General features: G+C 19.4%; 1 protein-coding gene across 1 annotated transcript; it reads right to left on the bottom strand.

Annotated features, from left to right (window-relative positions):
* Window positions 1-14,597: 14,597 nt before the first annotated feature.
* Window positions 14,598-14,792, bottom strand: Bm239 (Uncharacterized protein; the record flags this gene model as incomplete). The annotated part of the gene is made up of 1 exon (XM_043076165.1): window positions 14,598-14,792. One exon carries the CDS (start codon window positions 14,790-14,792, stop codon window positions 14,598-14,600), a length of 195 nt encoding a protein of 64 aa, XP_042932099.1.

Here is a 14,792-nt window from a genome sequence, read left to right as displayed (position 1 = left end):
TAATTTAATTTCAAAAATTTGTATATATATATTTTTTGGATACTTATTGTATTATAAATATTTACTAATGATTGATAGCTTTTTAACTAACAGAAAAATTATCGTAAAATTATTAATCTTAAAAAAAATTGTCGTTTTTTTAGTGTTAAAAATAAATTATACAAAAATTTCTTTTTAATATTTTTTTTTTTTTGTTATTTTTGATATAACAAATATTAAGTTTATTTAACATCCAAAAGTAATACAAAAAAAAAAAAAAAAAAGAGTAAACCAAAAAGTTTTAGAATGAAATTAGTAATTTAATATATGTATGACAATAAAATATTTATTCAATTTTAAAAAAGAAAAAAATTATGAATTGATTTCTTTTTTTTTTTTTTTTCAAAAATTACAATTTCATTTTAAAAATTCGAAAAAAAAAACAAATTTATTATTTAATTTTTAATACTTTCAGCTCAACTTTTTTTTTTTTCTTTAACATTCCTTTCATTTCATAAATTTCTTTTTTTTTTTTTTTGAAACTGTCATTTTTATTAATAAAAAAAAAAAAAAAAAATGAAAATGATTCGTATAATTTTAAACAAATTTAAATCATTCGCTTTCCGCAAAAAAAAAAAAAAATTCAAAATTAGTTGAACGTTCAAAAATGATGTCAGAATTCTGTTGAAATAGAATGATGACACAAATTATTTTAGCTAAAATATTAATATTTGAATCGATGGATCAATGGATCAATAAATCGATTGATCGATTGATCAATCAGATTGAATTTCAAATTACAAAAGCAAATAATTGAAGAGAGAGGAAGAGCAAAAACAAAAAAAAAAAAGAAAAGAAAAGAAAAGAAAACTAGCAATATTTTAACAAATTATAAGCAATAAAATAGTCTTATTCAAAATAAGCAAGAAAAAAGAAAGGGGAAGAGAAAAAAAGAACAGAGAATGGTATAAAATTATGAATATGAAATGATTATGAAAAGTTTGTTTTTTGAAAAAAAAAAAAAATTTTGTATGAATTGCATTTGCTTCTTTCTTTTCTTTTTTGCTTCCAAGAATTTTCATTTCAAAAAAAATTATTCATTGAGTGATGAATCATTCATTTAAAAATCAATTTCAATTTGTCAAAATAAAAATCAAATATACGAGAAAGTTTTTTAAAAAAAAAAAAAAAAAAAAAAGGTACAAATTACTAATTTATTTTTTATTTTTCAAAGTTTGTTTATCTTTGGTTAATATAAAAATTCTATTTTTGATAGATAATTTCAAAAAGTAAAAAATAAAATAGTATTTTGGTTTGATTTGCAAAAACAAAAAAGAAAGAAAATTGAAATTTGCAAATTTCTTTTCTTTCTTTTTTTTTTTTTTTTTTTTTTTACAATAAATTAAATAAGAATTTTGCACACTGATAAAATTCAAATTTTAAAAATTTTTAAAATTTGCAACAAAAAGCATTTCGTTGTCAAAGTGAAATAAATAATAACCAAAAATTGTCATTTAGTTATTTTTTTTTTTTGTTTGTTTTTTAATTTATATTACATTAAAAGTTTATAAAACGATAATATATAATTTTCTTTGGGAAAAAAAAATATTTTAATAAATTAAAAATTTTTAAGCAATTTCTTTTTTTTTTTTCTTTAATTTAATAAATAAACAAATAATTGTCAATAAAATGTCAAAAAAAAAAAGAAAAAATTTGTGTTTTTTTTTTTTTCAATCATTATAATATCTGGTAGAAAGGTTACCAAAGTAGGACAAAATTCTTAAAATTATTCAAATTAAAAAAAAAAAAAAAAAAGAAATTTTTGTAGTTCTAATAAGAACCATAAATGGTAGTAGTAATTTTCTTTTTGCCAATTTCTCATAAATGTACCATTTTCTGGCATAGTTTTTTTTGATTACTTCGAGAAAATTAATGCAATTCTCGATCGATTTATTTAATTAATTCTAAAAATTAATAAAATATTATATATTAAATCGATTTATTTCGATTTATTCATTTAATTCGATTTATTTAATTAATTTTATTTATTTATTCATTCATTCGATTTATTTAGTTTGTTTTTTTTTTTTTTTTTAATTATTTTTAAAAATATTAATTAAAAATATTAAAAATATTAGTTGCTAAATTATTTCTTTCAATTTCTAACTAATTTTTAATTTTATCTCATCTAAGCTACTTATTAAAAAATTTTAATAGCAAAAGATAGTAATTATAAACTTTTAAACGTTTAAATTATTATTACTTAAAGAAAATTTTAATACTATATCTCAAATCAAATTTTACAACTGTAATTTTCTTTTTTATTGCCTTTATAAATCCTAAAATGATTGATAAATTGCTATAACAAAATTTATTTTCTGTATCTGAAATTGAAAACTTATTAAATATATCAGAAATGAAAAAAGAAATAACAAATTTGACATTTTTCAATAAATAATTGTAAATTTTTTTTTTCTTTTTTAGGTTTTATTGCGAAGTTACAAAAGAAAGAAAAAAATATGAATGAAATATAAAAAAAATCATTTTTTTTCTAATTACTACGGAAATAATTTTATTTAAACCTAATTTATTCCGGATAACATTGCCTAAAAGGATTAGTTCAATTTTTCCGGAATTTGCTAAAAGCATTTTCGTTTCATTCAAGCGAGAAAGCTTTTTTTTTTCCTCCGTAATTCTGATTAATTTTTGTCTGAATAATAACAAGATTGAATTCCGTCATAAATTTTGAATATGCTTTGGAAATTTCTAGTGCAACCGGAAGAGCAATGATTTGATCGATTAAATCAATAAATATTGAAAAAAGAATGATCAGTGAAGAATGTCACATGCAAAGTAAACAATTATTTGATTGTATGTTTCAAATTGATTGAATCGGAAATTGCCGGAAAAAAAAAAAGCGGAAAAAAACGAAAAAAAGTAAAAGACTGAATGCTGCTAATCAAGTAAGCATAATGTAATATAAACCGGAAAAACTTATAAATTGGTTATTAGCATTTTATGAATTCGAATTAAATTAATTTAATAAAACATTTCTATCTTTCATATATCACAAAAAAATAAAATTCATTTTGGCATAATTTAATTAAAACTAAAAATTGCAAACGAAGCTGTTTTAACTAAAAATTTCTCCATAGTAATCAATACTGCATGCAATAGAAGCAAAAGAGTAAAAATAGTAATAATAATAACAATAATTGATAATAATAATTGATAATAATAATAATAATAATAATTGATAGTAATAATAGATAATAATAATAATAATAATAATTGCTTATAATAATAATAGTAATTAATGATATTAGTAATAATAATAATAATTGATAATAATAATAATAATAATAATAATAATAATAATAATAATAATAATAATTGATAATAATAATAATAATAATAATAATAATAGTAATTAATAATATTAGTAATGATAATAGTAATTGATAATAATAATAATAATTGATAATAACAATAATAGTAATTGATAATATTAGTAATAATAATAATAATAATAATAATAATAATAATAATAATAATAATAATAATAATAATAATAGATAACAAATAAATAATTAAAAAACAAATAATAATAAATTAATAAATAATAATTGTGTAATAAATAGCAGAGAAAATGACAGAATTCCAAACAGATTAAAAAGTAAACAAAATTAACAATCAATTGTTCATATGATAAAATGTTATTGGCTTATTTTCTTATCATATCAAAGCAAATCTTCTCTTATCAGTAAATTTATGTACGACTAGTTGATATTAACAAATTCCATTATTCTACCTATGAAAAGTTCAATGATTTTATTGGCTGCAAAACTTATAACATTAATTAATACCTTTTTTTTTTTTTAAGTTTCAAATTTTTAATATTAAATTTTTTTTTTAAATCTAACAAATGTTAAAATTAAATGTTTTATATTTCTTTTTTTTCTAAATTTTTTTTTTCTTTAATCTTAATCTAATTTTTTTTTTTATAAATTTTTTAATCCTTCAATCTAATATATGTTTTATAGTCAAAATTTTTATAAAATAACCAATAATATTACATTTCATATAATATAAACTTATTCCAAATATATATGTAAATTTCATGAAATTCTCATTTTTCTTTTTTTTTTTTTGATTAAATTTTTAATTTTTAATTTTAATTATCAGACTTAATCCTTCAAAAATTTGCCTACTAAAATGAAATTATTCAAAGCAATAAATGTAATTTTGAAAAAATGTAATAAATTTTAAATTTTACAATCATTTCTACAGAATAAAAAAAAAGAAAAAAAGAAAAAGAAATTAAAATAAAAGATTTGTTTTTGCAATTATTATTTAAAAATTATATTAAACTATTCTTTTAAAAAATAAAATTTATTTTAAAGTTAAAATTTGTCACCAAATTAAGAAAAAAAAAAAAATAGAAATATTACAAATAAAAAATAAATCCATTGGTAAAATATAATTTAACGATTTATTTGCTACTTTGACATCTCTTTTCTTCTTTTTTTTTTTTTCTTTTTAGTATAACTACAAAATGCATACTATCATTTCGGAGTTAATCTGCAAAAATCGGATTAAAATTTTTTTTTCATTTTTAATATTTCTAAAAAATTACAACCATAAATGATTCATAAATATTTTACAATCAAATATCATCGATTAAGTTTAAAATTTTCAATTTTCTCTTTTAAAAAAAAAAAAAAAAAAAAAAAAAAAAAAAATGGAAGCAATTAGTATTTTTTGACGAAAAAAAACAGAAAGTTTTTTCTTTTTAATGCAATTATTATCAAAAATTTAAATAATACAAAATTCGAATTAAAAAAAAAAAATTGAATCGGATGAATTTGCTAAATTTGCAAACGATTATGATGAAAAATTTTTTTTTTTTTTTTTTTTTTTAAAAAAAATTTTTTTTTTTTTTTTTTTTTTTTTTTAACAAAATTATATGAATGTGTGCTTCAAAAGAAATACAAAATAAAATCTGTCCTTATTCTAAAATTTCTTTTTTCAAATTTTTTTTTTCCTCTCTTTTTTATATTTTGAATGAAATTAAGCTGTTAATTGCAATACTAATCGATCGAAGGAAATTTGACAATTTCATTCATTCATTTTGAATAATTTATAAAATGATAATTCTTTCTTTTTCTTTTTCTTTTTTTTCGACCTATATTACTATTAAAATTTTCGAGAAAACAAAAAAAAAAACAAAAGTTAGACTTATTAAAAATTTAAAATATTTTACAGAAAAAAAAAAAAAAAAAGGAAATAGCTGAGAAAAAAAAACAAAAAGAACAGAAAAAATTTGATCAAATTTTAAATTTTTGAAAATGATTTCAAATTGTCAGAATATATTTTATTTGAGGAAGATTGAAAAAAAAAAAAAAAAAAAAGGAAATTGCATCATAAGGTCATTTCTGATTTAATAATATACACTGTAAAATTTTTTTTTTAAAATTTAAATTTTCAAAAAAAAAAAAAACAAACAAAATCAAAACTTATTAGATTTTTAAATTTTAAATAACTGTCAATGATTTAATTTCTATGTCTAATTAAAATTCATTCATTCGTCTTAGCTCTTCTTCTTTTTTCAAATTCTCGGCAATTGCAAGAAATTTCAATGTTTCATTTCAAAATTTCGTACATTAACTAAAAGAAAAAAAAAAGAGGAAATTCTTTATTCTAAATTTGTTCAAAATTAAATTGAATTCAAGATTGTCAACATTGACCTTTGAGAAAATCAATTTTACTTAATTTTCTAATTCAGAAGCAAATTTAAAGGTCATTTATTTTTCAACGTTCATTTACAATTAATTGATAGAATCAACAAAATCACTGGCAAAAGCAGAAGGTGAAATATACAAGAATTGAAATTTAGAAGTGATAAGTAGAAGATATGATAAGAATTGATTAATATAACATTTAAATGACCGATCCACTTTCTTAATTGTTTGTCAATAAATACATTTAAATTAATATTTAAAAAAAAATTTTTTTTGTTAACAATTTATTTTTACTATTTTACTGCCATTTAAAGTGCAAAATTAAGTAATACGGAATGGAATATAATTTTTGTGATATAATTTCATATCATTCATTATCAATTGATAACAAGAAATCAGTTGGAGTTGATAACAAACAATCAGTTAGTTATCAGTTGGAATTAAATTTAAAAAAAATTTAAATTGCATAAACCGATAGAATCAAACCAAGAAATTTACTCATTTGCATAATTTTAGTTAATAATTTATGTTGTAATTTCCGTTTTTTATTCCGTAAAATTTTCAGTTTTATCAGAAAATGGAAAATAGTGTGCGCTTTTGTCTTTCAAATCATATTTCATATATTAGATAGGTTATGAAGAGAGAGAGAGGGAGAGAGAGAGAGAGAGAGAGAGAGAAACAAAAATCTATCAATGTTTTAAAGATTTAATTCAAAATGCATTTTAGTATGTCAAAAATGAAAAAGTTAATAGTTAATGCATCAGAAATTAAAATAAATTTTTATTAAATAATAATTAGTATTAATGATAATTAATTACTAATAATTATTACAATTTTAAATTATTACATAATTTTTCATTTAAACAACATTTAGAAATTCAACTAATCGTCAATTATTTCACTTTGCTAATATAACTATAAAATGAGGAGAGATAGAAGGACAGGTAGAAGAGAAATGACATTAAATTATAAATGTTTACATTTAGGTAAATTTAATTTATGCTAAAAAGATTTTAAATATTTATCAAATGATACCATTATCATTATCATATTACTGTTATCTTTGCTCGAGAAATTGCCACCTTTCAAAGTATTTTATGAAATTTTCTCGAATGCTAGTTTTTCTAGTAAAATAATTAATTTATAACGATTTTCAGTCATATTTATGTTACAATGAAACTTTTGAATAATACAATATGTCAGCCATTTCTAAAGAATATTTATGCTTATTTATTTGTTTATTTGTCGAGAATTTAAATGCTTATATAAGCATTAATGTATGTGTCTGTCTGCATGTATGTGTGTGTGTATGTGTATGCATGTGTCTGTGTCTGTGTGTGATATATACATATATAAACAAATATATGACTTCAAACAAATAAAAATGTTACATTTTTATAGATAAGGAAAAGATATTAAAAAACAAACTTAAAAATGAACAAAATTTTTGAGGAAAAAAATTTTAATTTGGTCTTTTTTTTAAATTAAATTCAAATTTTAAAAATTAATGAAATGTGAAATGGAATAAAATAGTACTTTAGTTAAATTTAAATTAAAAAAAAAATTTTTTTTTTTTGATAAAAAGTATTGATAGTTTATTGTTTTTTGATAAAAAAATAATCCAAATTTGAAGTATTACACGCATTTATTATAATACTATGAGCACTTCAAAAAAAAAAAAAAAAAAAAGGTTAATAACATAACAAATTTTAACTTTCTTTGTCATTTAATAGTTATGAATTTGTTTAATTACAGATTCATCGAAAAAAAAAGGAGCAATTATAGTTTGTTTACAAAATTCATCACACAAAATTATTATTATTACTATTATTGTTATTATTATTATTATTGTTAAATAACAAATAAAATATTGAAAAAAAAAAGACGAAAATTGATGCTGTATGTAACATACTGTTACTTTGGAAATGAGTTAAAATGAGAAATACTTTTTAAATTTTAATAATCTGAAATGAGAATAAAATCGTAATCTATTAAAGTATCTGTTTGTGTGTGTGTGTTCTTTCTTTTATTCGATTTAATTATTCCATTCACATTTTATTTAGTTTACTATAATTTGATATCGATTAAATTCTATTCTAAATTTTCATCGCCTAAAAAGAAAAAATAAAATAAATAATTTAATAAAAAATCGATAGAACTTACCCTTAATCCCACATTGTACTTCAATTTTAATCTTCATAATTGCATTTTTTTTTTCCTTTTTCTCTCTTTTTTTTGTCAGAACTTTAATTAGTAAAATTTAGAGTTGAAATACGCCAAAACACTAATATGCAAACGTATGTCACGTAAGCTGTTAACCGTACGTCATCGAAGGAAGTAAGCTATCCTTATATCACATTACGTATTTCATGACGTAAGATATACCAATTTCTTGCATCGTTTTCCACTTTCTTTCTAACTTAAAGAAAAAATGTCGAAATAATAATTATAATACGAAAAGTTAATTTATCATTCAAACGTAAAATGGTTGTAACGTTAAACGTGACTTTATAGAAGAAAACATTTTTTGACGTAACGTGTTTTTTTGTTTTCTTTCTTAAGGATAAAATAAATTTAAAAAAAGAATAGAAAGTAGTAAAAATAAAAGAAAAAATTCACTTATTTAAATACTAGTTGGAATTTAATTATAAAAATGAAATTTAAAAAATTCTTTGCAATTATTTTTATTAATATTCAGAAGTAATTATAATCGTTTTTTTTCATTTCAAACAATTCCATAATCATAAATTAAAATCAATTTTCATGTTTCACTATCATTCATTCGCGGATGAAATTAGATTTAATAAAGTATTCAAGTATTGCAAGAATTTTGTTCAAAATTCAGCTATTCATCTAAAATAAATAAGAAAGTATAATTAACTTCTAATATCACTACCGGAAAAGATTCCGGTTTTGTTAATGCGAAAAAAAAAAACCTTTTTCCGGCTCTAATTAAATACTTTTTCTCACAAATAAAATTATTTAACAAATTTCATAAATATATTCAAATAACTTCGAAGTATGATTTGCACGTCAATTTGCGCTTGCGCAATTTGCGTCACAAATAAATTTTCCTTACATATAATTAAAATTATTAATTTATGTTGCATCATCTTTTTTTTTTAAAAAAAAAAACAAAGTTTTCTTCTATTTTTTTTTCTTTTCTGCCTATTTTCTAAAATACAATCAATTGCATAAAGTGATCAAATGTTAATTGTTTATGTATAATGTTAGCATTTTTTTTTTTTTCTGTGAAATGATAAATGAAACATAACAATTTAAAAGTGTAAAACTCCAGAAAGCTCAACAAATAATTTGAAACCCAATTCTGATAATTATACTATTAGGAAGAAATTTTTGCATAGTGTTCCAGCATTTGGCATCAAAATAATCTAACGACACTTAGTTATATGGTTTAAATAAGATTTGGAAGTTTCAATATTATACGGACACAGTATGAAAATGTTATTCCTAGCAACATTTGTTAGATGATTTGTGTATTTTTATAACTTTCTTTTTCCATTCTTTTTTATCATGTGAAGAAAAGGTGGAACTTAGCACATCTATTTTTGAAGTTTTATAAATGGGAAGGAACGATGCAATCTTTTCTTCTTTTTAAACATTAAAAATATCGAACATTTTTATAAAATCTTACAATATTATCTATTAAAAAAATTTCACAAATATAAATTAGTTTAAAGTGGATAAATCCACAAGAAAAGAAAAAAAAAAAACTTTTTCATCTTTACATTTTTTTATCAATAGATAATTTCTGTTTTAAAGTGTAAAGTTGAGGAAAATTTGCAGAGTAAAAGGGTGAAAAGGTTTGACATTTATAATAAAATGAACAAAAAAAAAAAAAAAGACGAATATAAATAAATTAATAAATTGGCTGAATATTGTTAATGGATAAATGCATTCCGTTTATGTTTATTCCTTTATCACTGATTTATCTTACTGTGACTTACTGATAGATTAGTGATGAAATTATAAATGAAATGAAATTAAAATGAAGAAAAGAAAAATGTTTTTTTTTTTTTTGAAATTCGATTTTAAAAAAAAAAAAAAAAAAGAAGGAAAAGGAAAAGGAATGTATATGATTAAACAATGACCTAAAAAATATTATTGAAATATTAATATTTTGACTGTGTATGTGAGTGTGTGTATGCATGTATGTATATATGTGTGTGTGACAGCTAAGACAAAATATATATTACTATAAAATTCGAAGTTTTAAACCTATTTAAAATATCAACTTTAAAATTTGCATCATTATTTGAACGGAAAAAAATGTCTGAAGAGAATTCTTTTTTTTTAATAAATTATCAGTAATAGCTAATATTAGCAATTAGTCATTTTCAGTTGAATTTTATTTTCCTTTTTACTTTTCAATCTTTCTATTTAGATTTGACTAAAATATCAAAATTTGTCATTTACAAAAGAAAAATTTCAATTTGCAGTAGAAGAATGAAAAATGCTTTCCTTTCATAGTTTAATGCTTCGTTCTAATATCTAAAATGGAACTTATTTTAATTTTATAATTTTATTCTAATTTTTTTTTCACTATTACTAATTAATTTATGCCATAAAATTTAGTAACTACATTTAACTATCATAAGCATAGATATTTTTTGAAATTAAATATAAAAAACTTATATATAACTATCGTAAAAGTAGGCATTTTTTTTTTTTCTTTTTGAATTCTTGAATGAAAATGATTACATTAATTAATTTCATTTTTAATTATCAAATTAGCATTTCTTTTTGTTAATTTAATTATAGCATATGAATGAATTATAATTCTCATTAAAAATAATACAAATTCATTACATATTTTTATTTAAAAATTTTTTTTTTAAAAATTTAAAAAAAAATTGTATGTTATCATTTTCAATCTTTTTTTTTCTTTTTTTTTTTTTTTGGGAGAAATAGAAAATTTTTCACATTTAATTTTACATTTTAAAGAAAAAAAAATTTTTTTTTTTACATATTCCATTAAATTGAAATGGTAATTTAAAAGTTATCATGACTTTTTTTCATTGCTTTTATCTATCTGTTACTTGGCTAACTATCATACAAAATTAATTTTAATTTGAATTTTTTAAAAATTTAGGAAGATTGAAAATTCAACTCAAACATATGTAATCTATCATTTTTCACATTTCAAATAATTACATTGGCAAGAAAAAGAGAGCAAAAAATCCAATTTATCTAAGCATATTAAAGTTAAAATTAAATTTGCAAGGATAAAAATTCAAAAAAAAAAAAAGTGGCAAAACTTTAAAATCAAAAAATTAAAAAGATTAAAATTAAAAGGAATTAAAAAATTAACAAAAAAAAAAAAAAAAAAAAAAAAAAAAAAAAAAAAATGAAAGGAATTAAAAATTAACAAAAAAAAAAAAAGTGGCAAAACTTTAAAATCAAAAAATTAAAAAGATTAAAATTAAAAGGAATTAAAATTCTATAATTAACAAATATTAAACCAAAATAAATTAAGAAAAATGGCAAAACTTTAAATTCAAATAATTAAAAAGATTAAAATTAAAAGGAATTAAAATTCTATAATTAACAAATATTAAACCAAAATAAATTAAGAAAAATGGCAAAACTTTAAATTCAAATAATTAAAAAGATTAAAATTAAAAGGAATTAAAATTCTATAATTAACAAATATTAAACAAAACATAAATGTGTGATAATTTTCTTTTAATAATTAATAAAATTTAAAAAAAAAAAAAAAAAAAAAGAAAAGAAAAAAGCGAAACATTCGATATAATTCTAAAATGCTAAAAAAATAATACAAATGTCATCACTAATAGTAACAAATCTTTTGTAAAACGAATGAAAAGCAAAGTATAAATTTCAAATTACAATGAAATCAAAAGATGCATTTTTCCTTTTTTTTTTTTTTTTTTGATTACTTTTTTTGACAAAAAGTTAAAGCATAGATAAATTTCAATTTGCTTTTTCAATCATTCAAAGATTCATAGTAATGTTTAAATTTTTATTAGACAAATAAAATAAAAATATTTGAAAAGATCAATTGATAGCATTATGCAATAATTTTAGTAAATAATACTATTTTTAAATTATTTCATTTTTTCACCTCCTTTTTTTGGCATTATTTAAGAACAACAATTAAAAATGATTATGAATAAATTATGCATAAGTAAAATTAACATTTTTTAAAAAGCTTTCTTGATTTCTTTTTTTTTTTTTTTTTTAGTTAAATGTTTAAAGTTTAGTAATAAGTGACTTTAATTGATTATGAATTATAATTATAATTGTTATAAATGAAATGAAAATAAAATATTGCATTCCTTTCACTCATTGCTTAATTTTGCTTAAATTTGAATTAATATTTAAATTTGAAAGTCTATTAATTTAAATTTGAAATTCTATTAATTTTTATAGTAATATTTAAATTTTTTTTTTAAATATGATTCAAAAAATTTTTCCTACTAATTGCTTACTGATAATGTTACTATTTATAATCAATGATAAAATTATTCAACTGAAATGATAACGATATGATAGTAGTTGAATTGATTTCTCCAATACTTTCTAATGTTTACTTTTTCCGTCCAAAATTATTCATTCAATATATTATAACTAAAAAAAAAAAAAAAACTATTTGCATCAGTATTATTGCAAAATTTTGCCAATCAAATTTTGAATTTATTACGTTTACATAGGTTAGATTTAGACTTAAAAAATTAATATTTAATTTAAAAGCATTTCCAATCAAAATTCTATTCAATTATTATACTTTTGGATTAAGTAAATATGATTGAAAATTTATTCAATTTATGCATAAATGCAAATTAACTTAATCGATTAATTATTAATAATAATTTTGAAATTAAAAAATTTCTTTGCATTCAATAAGCATTGTTCATTTTGATCACAGATGCTTATTATTAGCTAAATTGAATAAATTTACATAATTAAATTAAGAATTTATACTTAATTATCTCACCAAAGGAACGGTTAATTAATTAATAATACGATCAAAATTTGCTGAATTTTCATAAATTATCGTAAAAAAAAGTGCAATATTTTAGCCTAAAAGCATAAGTAAACATTTCTTACATCAAAGTATTAATTAATAAAAAAGAAAAACGTAACTTTTAAAATAAAATTTGAAATCTCAATTTTTTAAACTTTGATATATTTGTTTTTTACTTATCAATTAATAGCAATGCTTTATCAACGATACATTTCGACTAATAGTCTTTTAAAAATTAATAGTGTTAGAAAATTAAATTTAAATATTTGCACATTCAAAACAACAAACAGACTTTCTTGGACTATTTAGTAATAAAAATTGAAAAAAAAAAGAAAAAGTTACTTAAATTAATTTATAACTTTTCAAATAAAATTATTCCTCAAAAAAAAAAAAAATATTTCAATTAAGTAATATTATCGGTAAAATTGTTCAATTGTTCCATTAAATTGTAACTAATAAAAAAAGCATTTGGTATTTAATCTTTGATTGAAATTATAATTTTAATATTTAAATGAAAATCAAAAAAAAAAAAAAAAAAGCATAGAAGAGAAATTTATTTTATTGGAATAATTTGATGATGAATAGATCGATGGTGGATTTTGTGAAATTGATACTAATTTAGGAAGAATTGAGCAAAATTATTGAAGAAATAAATAAATTTGATTGTTAGTTTTGCATTAAGGATAATTAGTGGATAATTAATTGAAATTATGATAGATAAGTAATAAGTAGTAAGTAAAATTATTTATTTTTTCAAACTATCATTTTCAGATAATAGTTAAAGTTTAATTTTACTTATCAGAAATATATTTGAATATGTTTGCAATGAATGATTGTTTCTCATAATTATATTAATTAATCTCGTAAATATACTAAAAAATATTAACGCAATGCTAAAAATAAATTCATTTGAAAGAGAAAATTTATTCGAACGAATGAAATTTTTTTTGAGATTTATAGAGAGAATAAAATAAAGAAACTTTCGAATTGTTATAAATATTTGCTAAATTTAGACATTTTGAGAGGCAAATTTTAAATTAAACGTAGCATATATTAATAAAATAAATTTTAATCAATTAATTAATCGCTTTTTGACAATTTTCTGTTAAACAGTTTAAAAAATTTTTACTGCTTTCTATTTTCATTTAACAAATTACGCAAAAAAAAAAAAAAAAAAAATCAAAAACTTTTAAAAAATTAAAATTTCAAAAAAAAAAAAATATAAATAAATAAATAAAATCCTAGAAATAATTTCTGAATTTTTAATTGCATCACATATAAAATTCATCTGTTTTAAATTGGTATACTGCAATCGTATACAATAAATTATTTCAAATTAGTGGAAAAACGATTAACAGTAATTTGAGGAAATTACCTGTTCTTCAGTTGTTTATTTGCTAACTGGAAATGACAGGACACATATAACCGGAACTTTTAGCCGTTTACTACCGTTTGTATTAATTTCAGGTTTTCGTATCATATATCATATCATATCATATCATATTGTATTATATTATAAATCAATTTACTAACCTGAAATCGAAATTATCATTGTGATAAAGAATATATGTTTATCACTTGATAACAAAACAATTTAAATTAAATTGATCCTAGCGAATGTTAGCAATATCAGGTAATCAACTAAAGAATACTGTAATTCAGGAAATAAACAAAAATTCCAATTCAGAAAACGATATAATTTAGCAGATGAAATTTAGAAAATATAGCGATAAGATAACTTTATAAACACAGATAGAAATGAAAATGAGAGATGCCAATTTTGTTATATGACTTTCCGGTGGGTGACACTGGATAAGGTTGATGGTGACAGGTTTGTTTTGTCGTGTTATCCCTGAACAGTCGACAGTCTATCTCTCATACACCTGTGAAGTTGTCATCACCGGCTGAATAAGCAACCAACTAGCACACACACACACACACACACACACACACACACACACACACACACACACACACATACACACATGCACACTTTTAAGAACAGACACACACACACACACACACAGACACAGACATATGTGTATGTATACATACACATGCAT

This window comes from Brugia malayi (assembly GCF_000002995.4).
Source record: "Brugia malayi strain FR3 genome assembly, contig: Bm_v4_Chr1_scaffold_001, whole genome shotgun sequence".
Lineage (NCBI taxonomy): Eukaryota > Metazoa > Nematoda > Chromadorea > Rhabditida > Onchocercidae > Brugia > Brugia malayi.
Note: the sequence above shows the minus strand (reverse complement) of the source record. Positions and strands in the feature narration are given on the sequence as shown.